Source organism: Chiloscyllium plagiosum, unplaced genomic scaffold (assembly GCF_037043375.1).
Source record: "Chiloscyllium plagiosum isolate Xiang-an unplaced genomic scaffold, Cpla_swu_hap1 HiC_scaffold_38, whole genome shotgun sequence".
Taxonomy (NCBI): Eukaryota; Metazoa; Chordata; class Chondrichthyes; order Orectolobiformes; family Hemiscylliidae; genus Chiloscyllium; species Chiloscyllium plagiosum.
In genome coordinates, this window is record NW_028270176.1 from 17,999,735 (window position 1) to 18,026,294 (window position 26,560).

Consider the following 26,560-nt stretch of genomic DNA (forward strand, 5'->3'; position numbering starts at 1 on the left):
TGCTGAGGGAGTGCCGCACTGTCGGAGGGTCAATTCTGAGGGAGCACCGCACTGTCGGAGGGTCAGTGCTAAGGGAACACCGCATTGTCGGAGGGTTAGTGCTGAGGGAGTGGCGCACTGTGGGAGAATCAGTGCTGATGGAGCACTGCAGTGTCGGAGGGTCAGTGCTGAGGGAGTGCCGCACTGTCGGAGGGTCAGTGCTGAGGGAGTGCCGCACTGTCGGAGGGTGAGTGCTGAAGGAGTGCCGCACTGTCGGAGGGTGAGTGCTGAGGGAGTGCCGCACTTTCGGAGGGTCAGTGCTGAGGGAGTGCCGCACTGTCAGAGGGTCAGTGCTGAGGGAGTGCCGCACTGTCAGAGGGTCAGTCCTGAGGGAGCACCGCACTCTGGGAGGGTCAGTGCTGAGGGAGCGCCGCACTGTTGGAGGGTCAGCGCTGAGGGAGTACCGCACTGTCAGAGGGTCAGTGCTGAGGGAGTACCGCACTGTCAGAGGGTCAGTGCTGAGGAAGTGCCGCACTGTCAGAGGGTCAGTGCTGAGGGAGCACCGCACTGTCGGAGGGTCAGTGCTGAGGGAGTGTCGCACTGTCGGAGGGTCAGTGCTGAGGGAGTGCCGGACTGATGGAAGGTATGCTGAGGGAGTGCAGCACTGTCGGAGGGTCAGTGCTGAGCGAGTGCAGCACTGTCGGAGGGTCAGTGCTGAGGGAGCGCCACACTGTCGGAGGGTCAGTGCTGAGGGAGTGCCGCACTGTCGGAGGGTCAGTGCTGAGGGAGTGCCGCACTGTCGGAGGGTCAGTGCTGAGGGAGCACCGCACTGTCGGAGGGTCAGTGCTGAGGGAGCACCGCACTGTCGGAGGGTCAGTGCTGAGGGAGTGCCGCACTGTCGGAGGGTCAGTGCTGAGGGAGTGCCGCACTGATGGAAAGTATGCTGAGGGAGTGCAGCACTGTCGGAGGGTCAGTGCTGAGGGAGTGCTGCACTGTCGGAGGGTCAGTGCTGAGGGAGTGCCGCACTGTCGGAGGGTCAGTGCTGAGGGAGTGCCGCACTGTCGGAGGGTCAGTGCTGAGGAAGTGCCGCACTGTCGGAGGGTCAGTGCTGAGGGAGTGCCGCACTGTCGGAGGGTCAGTGGTGAGGGAGTGTTGCGCTAATGGACGGTCAGTACTGAGGGAGTGCAGCACTGTCAGAGGGTCAGTGCTGAGGGAGTGCCGCACTGTCGGAGGGTCAGTGCTGAGGGAGAGCCGCACTGTCGGACGGTCAGTACTGAGGGAGTGCCGCACGGTCGGAGGGTCAGTTCTGAGGGAGCACCGCACTGTCAGAGGGTCAGTGCTGAGGGAGTGCCGCACTGTCGGAGGGTCAGTACTGAGGGAGTGCCGCACTGTCGGAGGGTCAATGCTGGGGGAGTGCCGGACTGTCGGAGGGTCAATGCTGAGGGAGTGCCGGACTGTGGGAGAATCAGTGCTGAGGGAGTGCCGCACTGTCGGAGGGTCAGTGCTGAAGGAGTGCCGCACTGTCGGAGGGTGAGTGCTGAGGGAGTGCCGCACTGTCGGAGGGTCAGTGCTGAGGGAGTGCCGCACTGTCAGAGGGTCAGTGCTGAGGGAGTGCCGCACTATCGGAGGGTCAGTGCTGAGGGAGCACCGCACTGTCGGAAGGGTCAGGGAGGATGGAGCGCCGCACTGTTGGAGGGTCAGCGCTGAGGGAGTACCGCACTGTCAGAGGGTCAGTGCTGAGGGAGTACCGCACTGTCAGAGGGTCAGTGCTGAGGAAGTGCCGCACTGTCAGAGGGTCAGTGCTGAGGGAGCACCGCACTGTCGGAGGGTCAGTGCTAAGGGAACACCGCATTGTCGGAGGGTTAGTGCTGAGGGAGTGCCGCACTGTCGGAGGGTCAGTGCTGAGGGAGCACCGCACTGTCGGAGGGTCAGTGCTGAGGGAGCACCGCATTGTCGGAGGGTCAGTGCTGAGGGAGTGCCGCACTGTCAGAGGGGCAATGCTGAGGGAGCACCGCACTGTGGGAGGGTCAGTGCTGAGGGAGTGCCGCACTGTCGGAGGGTCAGTTCTGAGGGAGCACCGCACTGTCGGAGGGTCAGTGCTAAGGGAACACCGCATTGTCGGAGGGTTAGTGCTGAGGGAGTGCCGCACTGTCGGAGGGTCAGTGCTGAGGGAGACCTGCACTGTCGGAGAGTCAGTGCTGAGGGAGTCCCGCACTGACAGACGGTCAGTACTGAGGGAGTGGCGCACTGTGGGAGAATCAGTGCTGATGGAGCACTGCAGTGTCGGAGGGTCAGTGCTGAGGGAGTGCCGCACTGTCGGAGGGTCAGTGCTGAGGGAGTGCCGCACTGTCGGAGGGTGAGTGCTGAAGGAGTGCCGCACTGTCGGAGGGTGAGTGCTGAGGGAGTGCCGCACTGTCGGAGGGTCAGTGCTGAGGGAGTGCCGCACTGTCAGAGGGTCAGTGCTGAGGGAGTGCCGCACTATCGGAGGGTCAGTGCTGAGGGAGCACCGCACTGTCGGAGGGTCAGGGCGGATGGAGTGCCGCACTGTTGGAGGGTCAGCGCTGAGGGAGTACCGCACTGTCAGAGGGTCAGTGCTCAGGGAGTACCGCACTGTCAGAGGGTCAGTGCTGAGGAAGTGCCGCACTGTCAGAGGGTCAGTGCTGAGGGAGCACCGCACTGTCGGAGGGTCAGTGCTGAGGGAGTGCCGCACTGTCGGTGGGTCAGTGCTGAGGGAGTGCCGCACTGATGGAAGGTATGCTGAGGGAGTGCAGCACTGTCGGAGGGTCAGTGCTGAGGGAGTGCCGCACTGTCGGAGGGTCAGTGCTGAGGGAGTGCCGCACTGTCGGAGGGTCAGTGCAGAGGGAGTGCCGCACTGTCGGAGGGTCAGTGCTGAGGAAGTGCCGCACTGTCCGAGGGTCAGTGCCGAGGGAGTGCCGCACTGTCGGAGGGACAGTGGTGAGGGAGTGTTGCGCTGATGGAGGGTCAGTACTTAGGGAGTGCAGCACTGTCGGAGGGTCAGTGCTGAGGGAGAACCGCACTGTCGGACGGTCAGTACTGAGGGAGTGCCGCACTGTCGGAGGGTCAGTTCTGAGGGAGCACCGCACTGTCGGAGGGTCAGTGCTGAGGGAGTGCCGCACTGTCGGAGGGTCAGTTCTGAGGGAGCACCGCACTGTCGGAGGGTCAGTGCTGAGGGAGTGCCGCACTGTCGGAGAGTCAGTGCTGAGGGAGTGCCGCACTGTCGGAGGGTCAGTGCTGAGGGAGTGCAGCACTGTCGGAGGGTCAGTGCTGAGGGAGCGCCGCACTGTCGGAGGGTCAGTGCTGAGGGAGTGCCGCACTGTCGGAGGGTCAGTGCTGAGGGAGTGCCGCACTGATGGAAGGTATGCTGAGGGAGTGCAGCACTGTCGGAGGGTCAGTGCTGAGGGAGTGCTGCACTGTCGGAGGGTCAGTGGTGAGGGAGTGTTGCGCTAATGGATGGTCAATACTGAGGGAGTGCAGCACTGTCGGAGGGTCAGTGCTGAGGCAGTGCTGCACTGTCGGAGGGTCAGTGCTGAGGGAGAGCCGCACTGTCGGACGGTCAGTTCTGAGGGAGCACCGCACTGTCAGAGGGTCAGTGCTGAGGGAGTGCCGCACTGTCGGAGGGTCAGTACTGAGGGAGTGCCGCACTGTCGGAGGGTCAATGCTGGGGGAGTGCCGGACTGTCGGAGGGTCAATGCTGAGGGAGTGCCGCACTGTTGGAGGGCCAGTGCTGAGGGAGTTCTGCACTGTGGGAGGGTCAGTGCTGAGGGAGTGCCGCACTCTCTGAGTGTCAGGGCTGAGGGAGTGCCGCACTGTCGGAGGGTCAGTGCTGAGGGAGTGCCGCACTGTCAGAGGGTCAGTGCTGAGGGAGTGCCGCACTATCGGAGGGTCAGTGCTGAGGGAGCACCGCACTGTCGGAGGGTCAGGGCGGATGGAGCGCCGCACTGTTGGAGGGTCAGCGCTGAGGGAGTACCGCACTGTCAGAGGGTCAGTGCTCAGGGAGTACCGCACTGTCAGAGGGTCAGTGCTGAGGAAGTGCCGCACTGTCAGAGGGTCAGTGCTGAGGGAGCACCGCACTGTCGGAGGGTCAGTGCTGAGGGAGTGCCGCACTGTCGGTGGGTCAGTGCTGAGGGAGTGCCGCACTGATGGAAGGTATGCTGAAGGAGTGCAGCACTGTCGGACGGTCAGTGCTGAGGGAGTGCCGCACTGTCGGAGGGTCAGTGCTGAGGGAGTGCCGCACTGTCGGAGGGTCAGTGCAGAGGGAGTGCCGCACTGTCGGAGGGTCAGTGCTGAGGAAGTGCCGCACTGTCCGAGGGTCAGTGCCGAGGGAGTGCCGCACTGTCGGAGGGACAGTGGTGAGGGAGTGTTGCGCTCATGGAGGGTCAGTACTTAGGGAGTGCAGCACTGTCGGAGGGTCAGTGCTGAGGGAGAACCGCACTGTCGGAGGGTCAGTACTGAGGGAGTGCCGCACTGTCGGAGGGTCAGTTCTGAGGGAGCACCGCACTGTCGGAGGGTCAGTGCTGAGGGAGTGCCGCACTGTCGGAGGGTCAGTTCTGAGGGAGCACCGCACTGTCGGAGGGTCAGTGCTGAGGGAGTGCCGCACTGTCGGAGGGTCAGTGCTGAGGGAGTGCCGCACTGTCGGAGGGTCAGTGCTGAGGGAGTGCAGCACTGTCGGAGGGTCAGTGCTGAGGGAGCGCCGCACTGTCGGAGGGTCAGTGCTGAGGGAGTGCCGCACTGTCGGAGGGTCAGTGCTGAGGGAGTGCCGCACTGATGGAAGGTATGCTGAGGGAGTGCAGCACTGTCGGAGGGTCAGTGCTGAGGGAGTGCTGCACTGTCGGAGGGTCAGTGGTGAGGGAGTGTTGCGCTAATGGACGGTCAATACTGAGGGAGTGCAGCACTGTCGGAGGGTCAGTGCTGAGGGAGTGCCGCACTGTCGGAGGGTCAGTGCTGAGGGAGAGCCGCACTGTCGGACGGTCAGTTCTGAGGGAGCACCGCACTGTCAGAGGGTCAGTGCTGAGGGAGTGCCGCACTGTCGGAGGGTCAGTACTGAGGGAGTGCCGCACTGTCGGAGGGTCAATGCTGGGGGAGTGCCGGACTGTCGGAGGGTCAATGCTGAGGGAGTGCCGCACTGTCGGAGGGCCAGTGCTGAGGGAGTTCTGCACTGTGGGAGGGTCAGTGCTGAGGGAGAACCGCACTGTCGGAGGGTCAGTACTGAGGGAGTGCCGCACTGTCGGAGGGTCAGTTCTGAGGGAGTGGCGCACTGTCGGAGGGTGAGTGCTGAAGGAGTGCCGCACTGTCGGAGGGTCAGTGCTGAGGGAGACCTGCACTGTCGGAGGGTCAGTGCTGAGGGAGTGCCGCACTGTCGGAGGGTCAGTGCTGAGGGAGTGCCGCACTGTCGGAGGGTCAGTGCTGAGGGTGTGCCGCACGGTGGGAGGGTCAGTGCTGAGTGAGTGCCGCACTGTCGGAGGGTCAGTTCTGAGGGAGCACCGCACTGTCGGAGGGTCAGTGCTGAGGGAGTGCCGCACTGTCGGAGGGTCAGTTCTGAGGGAGCACCGCACTGTCAGAGGGTCAGTGCTGAGGGAGTGCCGCACTCTCTGAGGGTCAGGGCTGAGGGAGTGCCGCACTGTCGGAGGGTCAGGGCTGAGGGAGTGCCGCACTGTCGGAGGGTCAGTGCTGAGGGAGTGCCGCACTGTCGGAGGGTCAGTGCTGAGGGAGTGCCGTACTGTGGGAGGGTTAGTGCTGACGGAGTGCCGCACTGTCGGAGGGTCAGTTCTGAGGGAGCACCGCACTGTCGGAGGGTCAGTGCTAAGGGAACACCGCATTGTCGGAGGGTTAGTGCTGAGGGAGCACCGCACTGTCGGAGGGTCTGTGCTGAGGGAGCACCGCATTGTCGGAGGGTCTGTGCTGAGGGAGCACCGCATTGTCGGAGGGTCAGTGCTGAGGGAGTGCCGGACGGTGGGAGGGTCAGTGCTGAGGGAGTGCCGCACTGTCGGAGGGTCAGTTCTGAGGGAGCACCGCACTGTCGGAGGGTCAGTGCTAAGGGAACACCGCATTGTCGGAGGGTTAGTGCTGAGGGAGTGCCGCACTGTCGGAGGGTCAGTGCTGAGGGAGTGCCGCACTGACAGACGGTCAGTACTGAGGGAGTGGCGCACTGTGGGAGAATCAGTGCTGATGGAGCACTGCAGTGTCGGAGGGTCAGTGCTGAGGGAGTGCCGCACTGTCGGAGGGTCAGTGCTGAGGGAGTGCCGCACTGTCGGAGGGTGAGTGCTGAAGGAGTGCCGCACTGTCGGAGGGTGAGTGCTGAGGGAGTGCCGCACTGTCAGAGGGACAGTGCTGAGGTAGTGCCGCACTATCGGAGGGTCAGTGCTGAGGGAGCACCGCACTGTCGGAGGGTCAGGGCGGATGGAGCGCCGCACTGTTGGAGGGTCAGCGCTGAGGGAGTACCGCACTGTCAGAGGGTCAGTGCTGAGGGAGTGCCGCACTGTCAGAGGGTCAGTGCTGAGGAAGTGCCGCACTGTCAGAGGGTCAGTGCTGAGGGAGCACCGCACTGTCGGAGGGTCAGTGCTGAGGGAGTGCCGCACTGTCGGTGGGTCAGTGCTGAGGGAGTGCCGCACTGATGGAAGGTATGCTGAGGGAGTGCAGCACTGTCGGAGGGTCAGTGCTGAGGGAGTGCCGCACTGTCGGAGGGTCAGTGCTGAGGGAGTGCCGCACTGTCGGAGGGTCAGTGCTGAGGGAGCGCCGCACTGTCGGAGGGTCAGTGCTGAGGAAGTGCCGCACTGTCCGAGGGTCAGTGCCGAGGGAGTGCCGCACTGTCGGAGGGACAGTGGTGAGGGAGTGTTGCGCTGATGGAGGGTCAGTGCTGAGGGAGTGCCGCACTGTCGGAGGGTCAGTACTGAGGGAGTGCCGCACTGTCGGAGGGTCAATGCTGGGGGAGTGCCGGACTGTCGGAGGGTCAATGCTGAGGGAGTGCCGCACTGTCGGAGGGCCAGTGCTGAGGGAGTTCTGCACTGTGGGAGGGTCAGTGCTGAGGGAGTGCCGCACTCTCTGAGGGTCAGGGCTGAGGGAGTGCCGCACTGTCGGAGGGTCAGGGCTGAGGGAGTGCCGCACTGTCGGAGGGTCAGTGCTGAGGGAGTGCCGCACTGTCGGAGGGTCAGTGCTGAGGGAGTGCCGTACTGTGGGAGGGTCAGTGCTGACGGAGTGCCGCACTGTCGGAGGGTCAGTTCTGAGGGAGCACCGCACTGTCGGAGGGTCAGTGCTAAGGGAACACCGCATTGTCGGAGGGTTAGTGCTGAGGGAGCACCGCACTGTCGGAGGGTCTGTGCTGAGGGAGCACCGCATTGTCGGAGGGTCTGTGCTGAGGGAGCACCGCATTGTCGGAGGGTCAGTGCTGAGGGAGTGCCGGACGGTGGGAGGGTCAGTGCTGAGGGAGTGCCGCACTGTCGGAGGGTCAGTTCTGAGGGAGCACCGCACTGTCGGAGGGTCAGTGCTAAGGGAACACCGCATTGTCGGAGGGTTAGTGCTGAGGGAGTGCCGCACTGTCGGAGGGTCAGTGCTGAGGGAGAGCTGCACTGTCGGAGGGTCAGTGCTGAGGGAGTGCCGCACTGACAGACGGTCAGTACTGAGGGAGTGGCGCACTGTGGGAGAATCAGTGCTGATGGAGCACTGCAGTGTCGGAGGGTCAGTGCTGAGGGAGTGCCGCACTGTCGGAGGGTCAGTGCTGAGGGAGTGCCGCACTGTCGGAGGGTGAGTGCTGAAGGAGTGCCGCACTGTCGGAGGGTGAGTGCTGAGGGAGTGCCGCACTGTCGGAGGGTCAGTGCTGAGGGAGTGCCGCACTGTCAGAGGGACAGTGCTGAGGTAGTGCCGCACTATCGGAGGGTCAGTGCTGAGGGAGCACCGCACTGTCGGAGGGTCAGGGCGGATGGAGCGCCGCACTGTTGGAGGGTCAGCGCTGAGGGAGTACCGCACTGTCAGAGGGTCAGTGCTGAGGGAGTACCGCACTGTCAGAGGGTCAGTGCTGAGGAAGTGCCGCACTGTCAGAGGGTCAGTGCTGAGGGAGCACCGCACTGTCGGAGGGTCAGTGCTGAGGGAGTGCCGCACTGTCGGTGGGTCAGTGCTGAGGGAGTGCCGCACTGATGGAAGGTATGCTGAGGGAGTGCAGCACTGTCGGAGGGTCAGTGCTGAGGGAGTGCCGCACTGTCGGAGGGTCAGTGCTGAGGGAGTGCCGCACTGTCGGAGGGTCAGTGCAGAGGGAGTGCCGCACTGTCGGAGGGTCAGTGCTGAGGAAGTGCCGCACTGTCCGAGGGTCAGTGCCGAGGGAGTGCCGCACTGTCGGAGGGACAGTGGTGAGGAAGTGCCGCACTGTCGGAGGGTCAGTGCTGAGGGAGTGCCGCACTGTCGGAGGGTCAGTGCTGAGGGTGTGCCGCACGGTGGGAGGGTCAGTGCTGAGTGAGTGCCGCACTGTCGGAGGGTCAGTTCTGACGGAGCACCGCACTGTCGGAGGGTCAGTGCTGAGGGAGTGCCGCACTGTCGGAGGGTCAGTTCTGAGGGAGCACCGCACTGTCAGAGGGTCAGTGCTGAGGGAGTGCCGCACTGTCGGAGGGTCAGTACTGAGGGAGTGCCGCACTGTCGGAGGGTCAATGCTGGGGGAGTGCCGGACTGTCGGAGGGTCAGTGCTGAGGGAGTGCCGCACTGTCGGAGGGCCAGTGCTGAGGGAGTTCTGCACTGTGGGAGGGTCAGTGCTGAGGGAGTGCCGCACTCTCTGAGGGTCAGGGCTGAGGGAGTGCCGCACTGTCGGAGGGTCAGTGCTGAGGGAGTGCCGCACTGTCGGAGGGCCAGTGCTGAGGGAGAGCCACACTGTGGGAGGGTCAGTGATGAGGGAGTGTTGCACTGTCGGAGGGTCATTGCTGAGGGAGTGCCACACTGTCAGAGGGTCAGTGCTGAGGGAGAGCCGCACTGTCAAAGGGTCAGTGCTGAGGGAGAGCCGCACTGTCGGACGGTCAGTACTGAGGGAGTGCCGCACTGTCGGAGGGTCAGTTCTGAGGGAGCACCGCACTGTCGGAGTGTCAGTGCTGAGGGAGTGCCGCACTGTCGGAGGGTCAGTTCTGAGGGAGCACCGCACTGTCGGAGGGTCAGTGCTGAGGGAGTGCCGCACTGTCGGAGGGTCAGTGCTGAGGGAGTGCCGCACTGTCGGAGGGTCAGTGCTGAGGGAGTGCAGCACTGTCGGAGGGTCAGTGCTGAGGGAGCGCCGCACTGTCGGAGGGTCAGTGCTGAGGGAGTGCCGCACTGTCGGAGGGTCAGTGCTGAGGGAGTGCCGCACTGATGGAAGGTATGCTGAGGGAGTGCAGCACTGTCGGAGGGTCAGTGCTGAGGGAGTGCTGCACTGTCGGAGGGTCAGTGGTGAGGGAGTGTTGCGCTAATGGACGGTCAATACTGAGGGAGTGCAGCACTGTCGGAGGGTCAGTGCTGAGGGAGTGCCGCACTGTCGGACGGTCAGTGCTGAGGGAGAGCCGCACTGTCGGACGGTCAGTTCTGAGGGAGCACCGCACTGTCAGAGGGTCAGTGCTGAGGGAGTGCCGCACTGTCGGAGGGTCAGTACTGAGAGAGTGCCGCACTGTCGGAGGGTCAATGCTGGGGGAGTGCCGGACTGTCGGAGGGTCAATGCTGAGGGAGTGCCGCACTGTCGGAGGGCCAGTGCTGAGGGAGTTCTGCACTGTGGGAGGGTCAGTGCTGAGGGAGTGCCGCACTCTCTGAGGGTCAGGGCTGAGGGAGTGCCGCACTGTCTGAGGGTCAGTGCTGAGGGAGTGCCGCACTGTCGGAGGGTCAGTGCTGAGGGAGTGCCGTACTGTGGGAGGGTCAGTGCTGACGGAGTGCCGCACTGTCGGAGGGTCAGTTCTGAGGGAGCACCGCACTGTCGTAGGGTCAGTGCTAAGGGAACACCGCATTGTCGGAGGGTTAGTGCTGAGGGAGTGCCGCACTGTCGGAGGGTCAGTGCTGAGGGAGCACCGCACTGTCGGAGGGTCAGTGCTGGGGGAGCACCGCATTGTCGGAGGATCAGTGCTGAGGAAGTGCCGCACTGTCGTAGGGTCAGTGCTGAGGGAGTGCCGCACTGTCGGAGGGTCAGTGCTGAGGGAGTGCCGCACGGTGGGAGGGTCAGTGCTGAGGGAGTGCCGCACTGTCGGAGGGTCAGTGCTGAGGGAGTGCCGCACTGTCGTAGGGTCAGTGCTGTGGGAGCGCCGCACTGTCGGAGGGTCAGTACTGAGGGAGTGACGCACCGTGGGAGGGTCAGTGCTAAGGGAGTGCCGCACTGTCGTAGGGTCAGTGCTGAGGGAGTGCCGCACGGTGGGAGGGTCAGTGCTGAGGAAGTGCCGCACGGTGGGAGGGTCAGTACTGAGGGAGTGCCGCACTGTGGGAGGGTCAGTGTTCGGAGGGTCTGTGTTCGGAGGCTCAGTGCTGAGGGAGTGCCGCACTGTCGGAGGGTCAGTGCTGAGGGAGTGCCGCACTGTCGGAGGGTCAGAGCTGAGGGATCGCCGCACTGTGGGAGGGTCAGTGCTGAGGGAGTGCCGGACTGTGGGAGGGTCAGTGCTGAGGAAGTGCCGCACTGTCGTACGGTCAGTGCTGAGGGAGTGCCGCACTGTCGGAGGGTCAGTGCTGAGGGAGTGCCGCACGGTGGGAGGGTCAGTGCTGAGGGAGTGCCGCACTGTCGGAGGGTCAGTTCTGAGGGAGCACCGCACTGTCGGAGGGTCAGTGCTAAGGGAACACCGCATTGTCGGAGGGTTAGTGCTGAGGGAGTGCCGCACTGTCGGAGGGTCAGTGCTGAGGGGGAGCTGCACTGTCGGAGGGTCAGTGCTGAGGGAGTGCCGCACTGACAGACGGTCAGTACTGAGGGAGTGGCGCACTGTGGGAGAATCAGTGCTGATGGAGCACTGCAGTGTCGGAGGGTCAGTGCTGAGGGAGTGCCGCACTGTCGGAGGGTCAGTGCTGAGGGAGTGCCGCACTGTCGGAGGGTGAGTGCTGAAGGAGTGCCGCACTGTCGGAGGGTGAGTGCTGAGGGAGTGCCGCACTGTCGGAGGGTCAGTGCTGAGGGAGTGCCGCACTGTCAGAGGGTCAGTGCTGAGGGAGTGCCGCACTATCGGAGGGTCAGTGCTGAGGGAGCACCGCACTGTCGGAGGGTCAGGGCGGATGGAGCGCCGAACTGTTGGAGGGTCAGCGCTGAGGGAGTACCGCACTGTCAGAGGGTCAGTGCTGAGGGAGTACCGCACTGTCAGAGGGTCAGTGCTGAGGAAGTGCCGCACTGTCAGAGGGTCAGTGCTGAGGGAGCACCGCACTGTCGGAGGGTCAGTGCAGAGGGAGTGCCGCACTGTCGGAGGGTCAGTGCTGAGGAAGTGCCGCACTGTCCGAGGGTCAGTGCCGAGGGAGTGCCGCACTGTCGGAGGGACAGTGGTGAGGAAGTGCCGCACTGTCGGAGGGTCAGTGCTGAGGGAGTGCCGCACTGTCGGAGGGTCAGTGCTGAGGGTGTGCCGCACGGTGGGAGGGTCAGTGCTGAGTGAGTGCCGCACTGTCGGAGGGTCAGTTCTGACGGAGCACCGCACTGTCGGAGGGTCAGTGCTGAGGGAGTGCCGCACTGTCGGAGGGTCAGTTCTGAGGGAGCACCGCACTGTCAGAGGGTCAGTGCTGAGGGAGTGCCGCACTGTCGGAGGGTCAGTACTGAGGGAGTGCCGCACTGTCGGAGGGTCAATGCTGGGGGAGTGCCGGACTGTCGGAGGGTCAGTGCTGAGGGAGTGCCGCACTGTCGGAGGGCCAGTGCTGAGGGAGTTCTGCACTGTGGGAGGGTCAGTGCTGAGGGAGTGCCGCACTCTCTGAGGGTCAGGGCTGAGGGAGTGCCGCACTGTCGGAGGGTCAGTGCTGAGGGAGTGCCGCACTGTCGGAGGGCCAGTGCTGAGGGAGAGCCACACTGTGGGAGGGTCAGTGATGAGGGAGTGTTGCACTGTCGGAGGGTCATTGCTGAGGGAGTGCCACACTGTCAGAGGGTCAGTGCTGAGGGAGAGCCGCACTGTCAAAGGGTCAGTGCTGAGGGAGAGCCGCACTGTCGGACGGTCAGTACTGAGGGAGTGCCGCACTGTCGGAGGGTCAGTTCTGAGGGAGCACCGCACTGTCGGAGGGTCAGTGCTGAGGGAGTGCCGCACTGTCGGAGGGTCAGTTCTGAGGGAGCACCGCACTGTCGGAGGGTCAGTGCTGAGGGAGTGCCGCACTGTCGGAGGGTCAGTGCTGAGGGAGTGCCGCACTGTCGGAGGGTCAGTGCTGAGGGAGTGCAGCACTGTCGGAGGGTCAGTGCTGAGGGAGCGCCGCACTGTCGGAGGGTCAGTGCTGAGGGAGTGCCGCACTGTCGGAGGGTCAGTGCTGAGGGAGTGCCGCACTGATGGAAGGTATGCTGAGGGAGTGCAGCACTGTCGGAGGGTCAGTGCTGAGGGAGTGCTGCACTGTCGGAGGGTCAGTGGTCAGGGAGTGTTGCGCTAATGGACGGTCAATACTGAGGGAGTGCAGCACTGTCGGAGGGTCAGTGCTGAGGGAGTGCCGCACTGTCGGACGGTCAGTGCTGAGGGAGAGCCGCACTGTCGGACGGTCAGTTCTGAGGGAGCACCGCACTGTCAGAGGGTCAGTGCTGAGGGAGTGCCGCACTGTCGGAGGGTCAGTACTGAGAGAGTGCCGCACTGTCGGAGGGTCAATGCTGGGGGAGTGCCGGACTGTCGGAGGGTCAATGCTGAGGGAGTGCCGCACTGTCGGAGGGCCAGTGCTGAGGGAGTTCTGCACTGTGGGAGGGTCAGTGCTGAGGGAGTGCCGCACTCTCTGAGGGTCAGGGCTGAGGGAGTGCCGCACTGTCTGAGGGTCAGTGCTGAGGGAGTGCCGCACTGTCGGAGGGTCAGTGCTGAGGGAGTGCCGTACTGTGGGAGGGTCAGTGCTGACGGAGTGCCGCACTGTCGGAGGGTCAGTTCTGAGGGAGCACCGCACTGTCGTAGGGTCAGTGCTAAGGGAACACCGCATTGTCGGAGGGTTAGTGCTGAGGGAGTGCCGCACTGTCGGAGGGTCAGTGCTGAGGGAGCACCGCACTGTCGGAGGGTCAGTGCTGGGGGAGCACCGCATTGTCGGAGGATCAGTGCTGAGGAAGTGCCGCACTGTCGTAGGGTCAGTGCTGAGGGAGTGCCGCACTGTCGGAGGGTCAGTGCTGAGGGAGTGCCGCACGGTGGGAGGGTCAGTGCTGAGGGAGTGCCGCACTGTCGGAGGGTCAGTGCTGAGGGAGTGCCGCACTGTCGTAGGGTCAGTGCTGTGGGAGCGCCGCACTGTCGGAGGGTCAGTACTGAGGGAGTGACGCACCGTGGGAGGGTCAGTGCTAAGGGAGTGCCGCACTGTCGTAGGGTCAGTGCTGAGGGAGTGCCGCACGGTGGGAGGGTCAGTGCTGAGGAAGTGCCGCACGGTGGGAGGGTCAGTACTGAGGGAGTGCCGCACTGTGGGAGGGTCAGTGTTCGGAGGGTCTGTGTTCGGAGGCTCAGTGCTGAGGGAGTGCCGCACTGTCGGAGGGTCAGTGCTGAGGGAGTGCCGCACTGTCGGAGGGTCAGAGCTGAGGGATCGCCGCACTGTGGGAGGGTCAGTGCTGAGGGAGTGCCGGACTGTGGGAGGGTCAGTGCTGAGGAAGTGCCGCACTGTCGTACGGTCAGTGCTGAGGGAGTGCCGCACTGTCGGAGGGTCAGTGCTGAGGGAGTGCCGCACGGTGGGAGGGTCAGTGCTGAGGGAGTGCCGCACTGTCGGAGGGTCAGTTCTGAGGGAGCACCGCACTGTCGGAGGGTCAGTGCTAAGGGAACACCGCATTGTCGGAGGGTTAGTGCTGAGGGAGTGCCGCACTGTCGGAGGGTCAGTGCTGAGGGGGAGCTGCACTGTCGGAGGGTCAGTGCTGAGGGAGTGCCGCACTGACAGACGGTCAGTACTGAGGGAGTGGCGCACTGTGGGAGAATCAGTGCTGATGGAGCACTGCAGTGTCGGAGGGTCAGTGCTGAGGGAGTGCCGCACTGTCGGAGGGTCAGTGCTGAGGGAGTGCCGCACTGTCGGAGGGTGAGTGCTGAGGGAGTGCCGCACTGTCGGAGGGTGAGTGCTGAGGGAGTGCCGCACTGTCGGAGGGTCAGTGCTGAGGGAGTGCCGCACTGTCAGAGGGTCAGTGCTGAGGGAGTGCCGCACTATCGGAGGGTCAGTGCTGAGGGAGCACCGCACTGTCGGAGGGTCAGGGCGGATGGAGCGCCGAACTGTTGGAGGGTCAGCGCTGAGGGAGTACCGCACTGTCAGAGGGTCAGTGCTGAGGGAGTACCGCACTGTCAGAGGGTCAGTGCTGAGGGAGCACCGCACTGTCGGAGGGTCAGTGCTGAGGGAGTGCCGCACTGTCGGTGGGTCAGTGCTGAGGGAGTGCCGCACTGATGGAAGGTATGCTGAGGGAGTGCAGCACTGTCGGAGGGTCAGTGCTGAGGGAGTGCCGCACTGTCGGAGGGTCAGTGCTGAGGGAGTGCCGCACTGTCGGAGGGTCAGTGCTGAGGGAGCGCCGCACTGTCGGAGGGTCAGTGCTGAGGAAGTGCCGCACTGTCCGAGGGTCAGTGCCGAGGGAGTGCCGCACTGTCGGAGGGACAGTGGTGAGGGAGTGTTGCGCTGATGGAGGGTCAGTACTTAGGGAGTGCAGCACTGTCGTAGGGTCAGTGCTGAGGGAGTGCCGCACTGTCGGAGGGTCAGTGCTGAGGGTGTGCCGCACGGTGGGAGGGTCAGTGCTGAGTGAGTGCCGCACTGTCGGAGGGTCAGTTCTGAGGGAGCACCGCACTGTCGGAGGGTCAGTGCTGAGGGAGTGCCGCACTGTCGGAGGGTCAGTTCTGAGGGAGCACCGCACTGTCAGAGGGTCAGTGCTGAGGGAGTGCCGCACTGTCGGAGGGTCAGTACTGAGGGAGTGCCGCACTGTCGGAGGGTCAATGCTGGGGGCGTGCCGGACTGTCGGAGGGTCAGTGCTGAGGGAGTGCCGCACTGTCGGAGGGCCAGTGCTGAGGGAGTTCTGCACTGTGGGAGGGTCAGTGCTGAGGGAGTGCCGCACTCTCTGAGGGTCAGGGCTGAGGGAGTGCCGCACTGTCGGAGGGTCAGTGCTGAGGGAGTGCCGCACTGTCGGAGGGCCAGTGCTGAGGGAGAGCCACACTGTGGGAGGGTCAGTGATGAGGGAGTGTTGCACTGTCGGAGGGTCATTGCTGAGGGATTGCCACACTGTCAGAGGGTCAGTGCTGAGGGAGAGCCGCACTGTCAAAGGGTCAGTGCTGAGGGAGAGCCGCACTGTCGGACGGTCAGTACTGAGGGAGTGCCGCACTGTCGGAGGGTCAGTTCTGAGGGAGCACCGCACTGTCGGAGGGTCAGTGCTGAGGGAGTGCCGCACTGTCGGAGGGTCAGTTCTGAGGGAGCACCGCACTGTCGGAGGGTCAGTGCTGAGGGAGTGCCGCACTGTCGGAGGGTCAGTGCTGAGGGAGTGCCGCACTGTCGGAGGGTCAGTGCTGAGGGAGTGCAGCACTGTCGGAGGGTCAGTGCTGAGGGAGCGCCGCACTGTCGGAGGGTCAGTGCTGAGGGAGTGCCGCACTGTCGGAGGGTCAGTGCTGAGGGAGTGCCGCACTGATGGAAGGTATGCTGAGGGAGTGCAGCACTGTCGGAGGGTCAGTGCTGAGGGAGTGCTGCACTGTCGGAGGGTCAGTGGTGAGGGAGTGTTGCGCTAATGGACGGTCAATACTGAGGGAGTGCAGCACTGTCGGAGGGTCAGTGCTGAGGGAGTGCCGCACTGTCGGAGGGTCAGTGCTGAGGGAGAGCCGCACTGTCGGACGGTCAGTTCTGAGGGAGCACCGCACTGTCTGAGGGTCAGTGCTGAGGGAGTGCCGCACTGTCGGAGGGTCAGTACTGAGGGAGTGCCGCACTGTCGGAGGGTCAATGCTGGGGGAGTGCCGGACTGTCGGAGGGTCAATGCTGAGGGAGTGCCGCACTGTCGGAGGGCCAGTGCTGAGGGAGTTCTGCACTGTGGGAGGGTCAGTGCTGAGGGAGTGCCGCACTCTCTGAGGGTCAGGGCTGAGGGAGTGCCGCACTGTCGGAGGGTCAGTGCTGAGGGAGTGCCGCACTGTCGGAGGGTCAGTGCTGAGGGAGTGCCGTACTGTGGGAGGGTCAGTGCTGACGGAGTGCCGCACTGTCGGAGGGTCAGTTCTGAGGGAGCACCGCACTGTCGGAGGGTCAGTGCTAAGGGAACACCGCATTGTCGGAGGGTTAGTGCTGAGGGAGTGCCGCACTGTCGGAGGGTCAGTGCTGAGGGAGCACCGCACTGTCGGAGGGTCAGTGCTGAGGGAGCACCGCATTGTCGGAGGGTCAGTGCTGAGGGAGTGCCGCACTGTGGGAGGGTCAGTGCTGAGGGAGTGCCGCACTGTCGGAGGGTCAGTGCTAAGGGAACACCGCATTGTCGGAGGGTTAGTGCTGAGGGAGTGCCGCACTGTCGGAGGGTCAGTGCTGAGGGAGAGCTGCACTGTCGGAGGGTCAGTGCTGAGGGAGTGCCGCACTGACAGACGGTCAGTACTGAGGGAGTGGCGCACTGTGGGAGAATCAGTGCTGATGGAGCACTGCAGTGTCGGAGGGTCAGTGCTGAGGGAGTGCCGCACTGTCGGAGGGTCAGTGCTGAGGGAGTGCCGCACTGTCGGAGGGTGAGTGCTGAAGGAGTGCCGCACTGTCGGAGGGTCAGTGCTCAGGAAGTGCCACACTGTCGGAGGGTCAGTGCCGAGGGAGTGCCGCACTGTCGGAGGGTCAGTGGTGAGGGAGTGTTGCGCTGATGGAGGTTCAGTACTTAGGGAGTGCCGCACGGTGGGAGGGTCAGTGCTGAGTGAGTGCCGCACAGTCGGAGGGTCAGTGCTGAAGGAGAGCCGCACTGTCGGACGGTCAGTACTGAGGAAGTGCCGCACTGTCGGAGGGTCAGTTCTGAGGGAGTGCCGCACTGTCGGAGGGCCAGTGCTGAGGGAGTTCTGCACTGTGGGAGGGTCAGTGCTGAGGGAGTGCCGCACTCTCTGAGGGTCAGGGCTGAGGGAGTGCCGCACTGTCGGAGGGCCAGTGCTGAGGGAGAGCCACACTGTGGGAGGGTCACTGATGATGGAGTGTTGCACTGTCGGAGGGTCATTGCTGAGGGAGTGCCACACTGTCAGAGGGTCAGTGCTGAGGTAGAGCCGCACTGTCAAAGGGTCAGTGCTGAGGGAGAGCCGCACTGTCGGAGGGTCAGTGCTGAGGGAGTGCCGCACTGTTGGAGGGTCAGTGCTGAGGGAGTGGCGCACTGTGGCAGGGTCAGTGCTGAGGAAGTGCCGCACTGTTGTAGGGTCAGTGCTGAGGGAGTGCCGCACTGTCGGAGGGTCAGTGCTGAGGGAGTGCCGCACTGTGGGAGGGTCAGTGGTGAGGGAGTGGTGCACTGTGGGAGGGTCATTGCTGAGGAAGTGCCGCACTGTCATAGGGTCAGTGCTGAGTGAGTGCCGCACTGTCGGAGGGTCAGTGCTGAGGGAGTGCCGCACTGTGGGAGGGTCAGTGCTGAGGGAGTGCCGCACTGTCGGAGGGTCAGTGCTGAGGGAGTGCCGCACTGTCGGAGGGTCAGAGCTGAGGGATCGCCGCACTGTGGGAGGGTCATTGCTGAGGGAGTGCCGCACTGTGGGAGGGTCAGTGCTGAGGGAGTGCCGCACTGTCGGAGGGTCAGTGCTGAGGGAGTGCCGCACGGTGGGAGGGTCAGTGCTGAGTGAGTGCCGCACTGTCGGAGGGTCAGTGCTGAAGGAGAGCCGCACTGTCGGACGGTCAGTACTGAGGAAGTGCCGCACTGTCGGAGGGTCAGTTCTGAGGGAGTGCCGCACTGTCGGAGGGCCAGTGCTGAGGGAGTTCTGCACTGTGGGAGGGTCAGTACTGAGGAAGTGCCGCACTGTCGGAGGGTCAGTTCTGAGGGAGTGCCGCACTGTCGGAGGGCCAGTGCTGAGGGAGTTCTGCACAGTGGGAGGGTCAGTGCTGAGGGAGTGCCGCACTCTCTGAGGGTCAGGGCTGAGGGAGTGCCGCACTGTCGGAGGGCCAGTGCTGAGGGAGAGCCACACTGTGGGAGGGTCACTGATGAGGGAGTGTTGCACTGTCGGAGGGTCAGTGCTGAGGGAGTGCCGCACTGTGGGAGGGTCAGTGGTGAGGGAGTGGTGCACTGTGGCAGGGTCAGTGCTGAGGAAGTGCCGCACTGTTGTAGGGTCAATGCTGAGGAAGTGCCGCACTGTCGTAGGGTCAGTGCTGAGGGAGTGCCGCACTGTCGGAGGGTCAGGGCTGAGGGAGTGCCGCACTGTCGCAGGGTCAGTGATGAGGGAGTGCTGCGCTGATGGAGGGTCAGTACTGAGGGAGTGCAGCACTGTCGTAGGGTCAGTGCAGAGGGAGGGCCACACTGTCGGAGGGTCAGTGCTGAGGGTGTGCCGCACGGTGGGAGGGTCAGTGCTGAGGGAGTGCCGTACTGTCGGAGGGTCAGTGCTGAGGGAGAGCCGCACTGTTGGACGGTCAGTACTGAGGGAGTGCCGCACTGTGGGAGGGTCAGTGCTGAGGGAGCACCGCACTGTCGGAGGGTCAGTGCTGGGGGAGTGCTGCACTGTCGGAGGGCCAGTGCTGAGGGAGTGCCGCACTGTAGGAGGGTCAGTGGGGAGGGAGTGCCGCACTGTGAGGGTCAGGGCTGAGGGAGTGTCGCACTGTCGGAGGGTCAGTGCTGAGGGAGAGCCGCACAGTGGGAGGGTCAGTGCTGAGGGAGTGCCGCACTGACGGAGGGTCAGTGCTGAGGGAGTGCCGCACGGTGGGAGGGTCAGTGCTGAGGGAGTGCTGCACTGTCGTAGGGTCAGTGCTGAGGGAGTGCCGCACTGTCGGAGGGCCAGTGCTGAGGGAGAGCCACACTGTGGGAGGGTCACTGATGAGGGAGTGTTGCACTGTCGGAGGGTCATTGCTGAGGGAGTGCCACACTGTCAGAGGGTCAGTGCTGAGGTAGAGCCGCACTGTCAAAGGGTCAGTGCTGAGGGAGAGCCGCACTGTCGGAGGGTCAGTGCTGAGGGAGTGCCGCACTGTTGGAGGGTCAGTGCTGAGGGAGTGGCGCACTGTGGCAGGGTCAGTGCTGAGGAAGAGCCGCACTGTTGTAGGGTCAGTGCTGAGGGAGTGCCGCACTGTCGGAGGGTCAGTGCAGAGGGAGTGCCGCACTGTGGGAGGGTCAGTGGTGAGGGAGTGGTGCACTGTGGGAGGGTCATTGCTGAGGAATTGCCGCACTGTCATAGGGTCAGTGCTGAGGGAGTGCCGCACTGTCGGAGGGTCAGGGCTCAGGGAGTGCCGCACTGTCGCAGGGTCAGTGATGAGGGAGTGCTGCGCTGATGGAGGGTCAGTACTGAGGGAGTGCCGCACTGTCGTAGGGTCAGTGCTGAGGGAGGGCCGCACTGTCGGAGGGTCAGTGCTGAGGGTGTGCCGCACGGTGGGAGGGTCAGTGCTGAGGGAGTGCCGTACTGTCAGAGGGTCAGTGCTGATGGGGAGCCGCACTGTTGGACGGTCAGTACTGAGGGAGTGCCGCACTGTGAGAGGGTCAGTGCTGAGGGAGCACAGCACTGTCAATGGGTCAGTGCAGAGGGAGTGCTGCACTGTCGGAGGGTCAGTGCTGAGGGAGTGCCGCACTGTCAGAGGGTCAGTGGTGAGGGAGCGCCGCACTGTCAGATGGTCAGTGCGGAGGGAGCAGCGCACTGTGGAGGGTCAGTGCTGAGGGAGTGGCACACTGTGGCAGGGTCAGTGCTGAGGAAGTGCCGCACTGTTGTAGGGTCAGTGCTGAGGGAGTACCGCACTGTCGGAGGGTCAGTGCTGAGGGAGTGCCGCACTGTGGGAGGGTCAGTGGTGAGGGAGTGGTGCACTGTGGCAGGGTCAGTGCTGAGGAAGTGCCGCACTGTTGTAGGGTCAATGCTGAGGAAGTGCCGCACTGTCGTAGGGTCAGTGCTGAGGGAGTGCCGCACTGTCGGAGGGTCAGGGCTGAGGGATTGCCACACTGTCGCAGGGTCAGTGATGAGGGAGTGCTGCGCTGATGGAGGGTCAGTACTGAGGGAGTGCAGCACTGTCGTAGGGTCAGTGCAGAGGGAGGGCCACACTGTCGGAGGGTCAGTGCTGAGGGAGAGCCGCACTGTTCGACGGTCAGTACTGAGGGAGTGCCGCACTGTGGGAGGGTCAGTGCTGAGGGAGCACCGCACTGTCGGAGGGTCAGTGCTGGGGGAGTGCTGCACTGTCGGAGGGCCAGTGCTGAGGGAGTGCCGCACTCTGAGGGTCAGGGCTGAGGGAGTGTCGCACTGTCGGAGGGTCAGTGCTGGGGGAGTGCCGCACTGTAGGAGGGTCAGTGCTGAGGGAGTGCCGCACTCTGAGGGTCAGGGCTGAGGGAGTGTCGCACTGTCGGAGGGTCAGTGCTGAGGGAGTGCCGCACTGTCAGAGGGTCAGTGCTGAGGGAGAGCCGCACAGTGGGAGGGTCAGTGCTGAGGGAGTGGTGCACTGTGGGAGGGTCAGTGCTGAGGAAGTGCCGCACTGTCGTAGGGTCAGTGCTGAGGGAGTGCCGCACTGTCGGAGGGTCAGTGCTGAGGGAGTGCCGCACGGTGGGAGGGTCAGTGCTGAGGGAGTGCCGCACTGTCGGAGGGTCAGTGCTGAGGGAGTGCCGCACTGTCGTAGGGTCAGTGCTGTGGGAGCGCCGCACTGTCGGAGGGTCAGTACTGAGGGAGTGACGCACCGTGGGAGGGTCAGTGCTAAGGGAGTGCCGCACTGTCGTAGGGTCAGTGCTGAGGGAGTGCCGCACGGTGGGAGGGTCAGTGCTGAGGAAGTGCCGCACGGTGGGAGGGTCAGTGCTGAGGGAGTGCCGCACTGTCGGACGGTCAGTACTGAGGGAGTGCCGCACTGTGGGAGGGTCAGTGTTCGGAGGGTCAGTGTTCGGAGGCTCAGTGCTGAGGGAGTGCCGCACTGTCGGAGGGTCAGTGCTGAGGGAGTGCCGCACTGTCGGAGGGTCAGAGCTGAGGGATCGCCGCACTGTGGGAGGGTCAGTGCTGAGGGAGTGCCGACTGTGGGAGGGTCAGTGCTGAGGAAGTGCCGCACTGTCGTAGGGTCAGTGCTGAGGGAGTGCCGCACTGTCGGAGGGTCAGTGCTGAGGGAGTGCCGCACGGTGGGAGGGTCAGTGCTGAGGGAGTGCCGCACTGTCGGAGGGTCAGTGCTGAGGGAGAGCCGCACTGTCGGACGGTCAGTACTGAGGGAGTGCCGCACTGTGGGAGGGTCAGTGTTCGGAGGGTCAGTGCTGAGGGAGTGCCGCACTGTCGGAGGGTCAGTGCTGAGGGAGTGCCGCACTGTCGGAGGGTCAGAGCTGAGGGAGCGCCGCACTGTCTGAGGGTCAGTACTGAGGGAGTGACGCACCGTGGGAGGGTCAGTGCTAAGGGAGCACCGCATTGTCTGAGGGTCAGTGCTGCGGGAGTTCTGCACTGTGGGAGGGTCAGTGCTGAGGGAGTGCCGCACTGTCGGAGGGCCAGTGCTGAGGGAGTGGCGCACTGTGGGAGGGTCAGTGCTGAGGAAGTGCCGCACTGTCGTAGGGTCAGTGCTGAGGGAGTGCCGCACTGTCGGAGGGTCAGTGCTGAGGGAGTGCCGCACGGTGGGAGGGTCAGTGCTGAGGGAGTGCCGCACTGTCGGAGGGTCAGTGCTGAGGGAGTGCCGCACTGTCGGAGGGTCAGTGCTGAGGGAGTGCCGCACTGTCGGAGGGTCAGTGCTGAGGGAGTCCTGCACTGTCTGAGGGTCAGTGCTGAATGAGTGCCGCACTGTCGGAGGGTCATTGCTGAGGGAATGCCGCACTGTCGGAGGGCCAGTGCTGAGGGAGTGCCGCACTGTCGGAGGGTCAGTGCTGAGGGAGTGCCACACTGTCTGAGGGTCAGTGCTGAGGGAGTGCCACACTGTCAGAGGGTCAGTGCTGAGGGCGTGCCGCACTGTCAGAGGGTCAGGGCTGAGGGTGAGCCGCACTGTCGGAGAGTCAGTGCTGAGGGAGTGCCGCGCTGTCAGAGGGTCAGTGCTGAGGGAGTGCCGCACTGTCGGAGGGTCAGTGCTGAGGGAGTGCCGCACTGTCGGAGGGTCAGTGCTGAGGGAGTGCCGCGCTGTGGGAGGGTCAGTGCTGAGGGAGTGCCGCACTGTCGGAGGGTCAGTGCTGAGGGAGTGCCGCACTGTCGGAGGGTCAGTGCTGAGGGAGTGCCGCACTGTCGTAGGGTCAGTGCTGAGGGAGTGCCGCACTGTCGGAGGGTCAGTGCTGAGGGAGTGCCTCACTGTTTGAGGGTCAGTGCTGATGGAGTGCCGCACTGTCTGAGGGTCAGTGCTGAGGGAGTGCCGCACTGTCAGAGGGTCAGTGCTGAGGGCGTGCCGCACTGTCGGAGGGTCAGTGCTGAGGGAGTGCCGCACTGTCGGAGGGTCAGTGCTGAGGGAGTGCCGCACTGTCGGAGGGTCAGTGCTGAGGGAGTGCCGCACTGTCGGAGGGTCAGTGCTGAGGGAGTGCCGCACTGTGGGAGGGTCAGTGCTGAGGGAGTGGGCACTGTCGGAGGGTCAGTGCTGAGGGAGTGCCGCGCTGTGGGAGGGTCAGTGCTGAGGGAGTGCCGCACTGTGGGAGGGTCAGTGCTGAGGGAGTGCCGCACTGTGGGAGGGTCAGTGCTGTGGGAGTGCCGCACTGTGGGAGGGTCAGTGCTGAGGGAGTGCCGCGCTGTGGGAGGGTCAGTGCTGAGGGAGTGCCGCACTGTGGGAGGGTCTGTGCTGAGGGAGTGCCGCACTGTCAGAGGGTCAGTGCTGAGGGAGTGCCGCACTGTCGGAGGGTCAGTGCTGAGGGAGTGCCGCACTGTCGGAGGGTCAGTGCTGAGGGAGTGCCGCACTGTCGGAGGGTCAGTGCTGAGGGAGTGCCGCACTGTCGTAGGGTCAGTGCTGAGGGAGTGCCGCACTGTCGGAGGGTCAGTGCTGAGGGAGTGCCGCACTGTCGGAGGGTCAGTGCTGAGGGAGTGCCGCACTGTCGGAGGGTCAGTGCTGAGGGAGTGCCGCACTGTCGTAGGGTCAGTGCTGAGGGAGTGCCGCACTGTCGGAGGGTCAGTGCTGAGGGAGTGCCGCACTGTCGGAGGGTCAGTGCTGAGGGAGTGCCGCACTGTCGGAGGGTCAGTGCTGAGGGAGTGCCGCGCTGTGGGAGGGTCAGTGCTGAGGGAGTGCCGCACTGTGGGAGGGTCAGTGCTGAGGGAGTGCCGCACTGTGGGAGGGTCAGTGCTGAGGGAGTGCCACACTGTGGGAGGGTCAGTGCTGAGGGAGTGCAGCACTGTCGGAGGGTCAGTGCTGAGGGAGTGCCGCACTGTCGGAGGGTCAGTTCTGAGGGAGCACCGCACTGTCGGAGGGTCAGTGCTGAGGGAGTGCTGCACTGTCGGAGGGTCAGTGCTGAGGGAGCACCGCACTGTCGGAGGGTCAGTGCTGAGGGAGTGCTGCACTGTCGGAGGGTCAGGGCTGAGGGAGCGCCGCACTGTGGGAGGGTCAGGGCTGACGGAGTGCCGCACTGTCGGAGGGTCAGGGCTGAGGGAGCGCCGCACTGTGGGAGGGTCAGTGCTGACGGAGTGCCGCACTGTCGGAGGGTCAGTACTGAGGGAGTGCCGCACTGTCGGAGGGTCAGTGCTGACGGAGTGCCGCACTGTCGGAGGGTCAGTACTGAGGGAGTGCCGCACTGTCGGAGGGTCAGTGCTGAGGGAGTGCCGCACTGTGGGAGGGTCAGTGCTGAGGGAGTGCCGCACTGTGGGAGGGTCAGTGCTGAGGGAGTGCCGCACTGTGGGAGGGTCAGTGCTGAGGGAGTGCCGCACTGTGGGAGGGTCAGTGCTGAGGGAGTGCCGCACTGTTGGAGGGTCAGTGCTGAGGGAGTCCCGCACTGTCTGAGGGTCAGTGCTGAGGGAGTGCCGCACTGTCGGAGGGTCAGTGCTGAGGGTGTGCCGCACTGTCGGAGGGTCAGTGCTGAGGGAGTGCCGCACTGTCGGAGGGTCAGTGCTGAGGGAGTGGGCACTGTCGGAGGGTCAGTGCTGAGGGAGTGCCGCACTGTCGGAGGGTCAGTGCTGAGGGAGTGCCGCACTGTCGGAGGGTCAGTGCTGAGGGAGTGCCGCACTGTCGGACGGTCAGTACTGAGGGAGTGCCGCACTGTCGGAGGGTCAGTGCTGAGGGAGTGCTGCACTGTGGGAGGGTCAGTGCTGAGGGAGTGCCGCACTGTCGGAGGGTCAGTGCTGAGGGAGCGCCGCAGTGTGGGAGGGTCAGTGCTGAGGGAGTGCCGCCCTGTCGGAGGGTCAGTGCTGAGGGAGTGGGCACTGTGGGAGGGTCAGTGCTGAGGGAGTGCCGCCCTGTCGGAGGGTCAGTGCTGAGGGAGTGCCACACTGTCAGAGGGTCAGTGCTGAGGGAGCGCCGCACTGTCGGAGGGTCAGTGCTGAGGGAGTGCCGCACTGTCGGAGGGTCAGTGCTGAGGGAGTGCCGCACTGTCGGAGGGTCAGTGCTGAGGGAGTGCCGCACTGTCGGAGGGTCAGTGCTGAGGGAGTCCCGCACTGTGGGAGGGTCAGTGCTGAGGGAGTCCCGCACTGTGGGAGGGTCAGTGCTGAGGGAGTGCCGCACTGTCGGAGGGTCAGTGCTGAGGGAGTGCCGCACTGTCGGAGGGTCAGTGCTGAGGGAGCGCCGCACTGTGGGAGGGTCAGTGCTGAGGGAGTGCCGCGCTGATAGAAGCTCTGGGGGTGGAGGGGAATGAACAGTTTGGATAGTGCACAGCCTGGGGTGAGACTGGACGCTCCTGCAGCCCCTCAGCTGCAGCCTGCTCCTCCCTCACCGTGCTTCAGCTTGAGGGCGTTCTCCAGGTACCCATCCTCCGTCACCTTCTTGCCCTCCAACGTCAAATCCAGGGTGAAATCCCGCACGGACCAGACAAAGGCTGGGAAGAAACGAGCAAACTCCGTGGACTCGTCCTCCCCTCCCGTCGCTTTCACTTTGATCAGCTCGGTCAGTTCGGTGACGTAACTGTGCAGCCGCTAAGGAAGGGAAAAGGTGCCTTTCGGTTACAGGTGCAGCTGCCTGTTCCATGTCGCTGGAACACAGGAACAATCCAGGTGCTGCCTCACTCCCAACAGAATTCAAGCTGAAATGTTCAACCATGAGAGACAGGAGCAGAAATTAGGCCATTCAGCCCATCATGCCTGCTCCACCATTCAATCATGGCTGATAACTTTCCCAACCCCATTCTCCTGCTTACCCCCCCCCCCCCCCCCCGATCCTTGATCCCCCGGTGAATCAGGAATTTTTCCATCTCAGTCTTAAATATACTCAATGACCTGACCCCCACAGCCTTCGGTGGCAGTGAATCCCACAAATTCCCCACTCTCTGGCTGAAGTTTCTCCTTATCTCCGTCCTAAAAGGTCTTCCCCGATACTCTGAGGGTCAGCTCTGAGATGGACGGGGGTTTGGTTTCTCATCGAAGGGTTGGAAACTTGTCTCGTTCCCTCTCACAGAGGGGCTGTGGAAGCTCAGTTTCTGAGTGGGTTTAAGGTCGGGATTGGTCGATGTCTGATTCCCCAGTGGGAGTGGAGCGGCTAAAAGGTCATTGAAATACTCGAGTGGCCTTGATCGTTCTGAAAGACGGGCAGGCTGAAAGGTCTACTCCTGTCCCTGTGTACCTGAGGAGGAGAATGGTGCTATCTGAATGCAGGTTCTTTCTCTCTCTCTCTCTCTCTCTCTCTCTCTCTCTCTCTCTCTCCCTCTCCCCCCTTACTTGCCACAGGCGGTCAGTCTGAGCTGAGGGGGCTGTTGCCTCACTGTCAGTGGGTGAAGGATACTGGAGCTTGTCCATTGCGTACTGGTCGATGGTGCCCATGCTGTTATAGACCAACATACTGCTCAGGAGCACAGCAAGAGCAAAGATCCAGGAATCGTTGGTCGTATCGCCCTGCAGAGAAGATGGGAACGTTGGGAAAGTGTTCGATCAACTACGCACCGTTCTCTCCTCATCCCCAACCCGAGCAACTCTGGGATAATCCCCCTTCACAGGGCAAAGTATAAGGGAGCTTGTATAATAACGCACTTCATACTGCTCCTGTGTGACAGGCTGGAGACGGGGCTGAATGGCCTCCTCCTGTTCCTGTGTGACAGGCTGGAGATGGGGCTGAATGGCCTCCTCCTGTTCCTGTGTGACAGGCTGGAGATGGGGCTGAATGGCCTCCTCCTGTTCCTGTGTGACAGGCTGGAGATGGGGCCGAATGGCCTCCTCCTGTTTCTGTGTGACTGGATGGAGATGGAGCTGAATGGCCTCCTCCTGTTCCTGTGTGACTGGCTGGAGATGGGGCCGAATGGCCTCCTCCTGTTCCTGTGTGACAGGCTGGAGACGGGGCCGAATGGCCTCCTCCTGTTCCTGTGTGACAGGCTGGAGACGGGGCCGAATGGCCTCCTCCTGTTCCTGTGTGACAGGCTGGAGACGGGGCC

At 63.8% G+C, this 26,560-nt stretch overlaps 1 protein-coding gene across 1 annotated transcript in view; it reads right to left on the bottom strand.

The window, feature by feature from the left end:
* The window catches only part of LOC122546793 (guanylate-binding protein 1-like), a 162,380-nt gene extending 136,357 nt beyond the window's left edge, over window positions 1–26,023 (bottom strand). Inside the window, exons 1-2 of the mRNA XM_087981000.1 lie at window positions 25,918–26,023; window positions 24,917–25,104 (exon numbers count right to left, since the gene is read on the bottom strand). Of these exons, the coding sequence (XP_087837126.1) occupies window positions 24,917–25,104; window positions 25,918–25,973 (244 nt within the window). The 5' untranslated portion in view covers window positions 25,974–26,023. The remainder of the gene's footprint in view (window positions 1–24,916; window positions 25,105–25,917) is intronic.
* Between the last annotated feature and the right edge of the window lie 537 nt (window positions 26,024–26,560).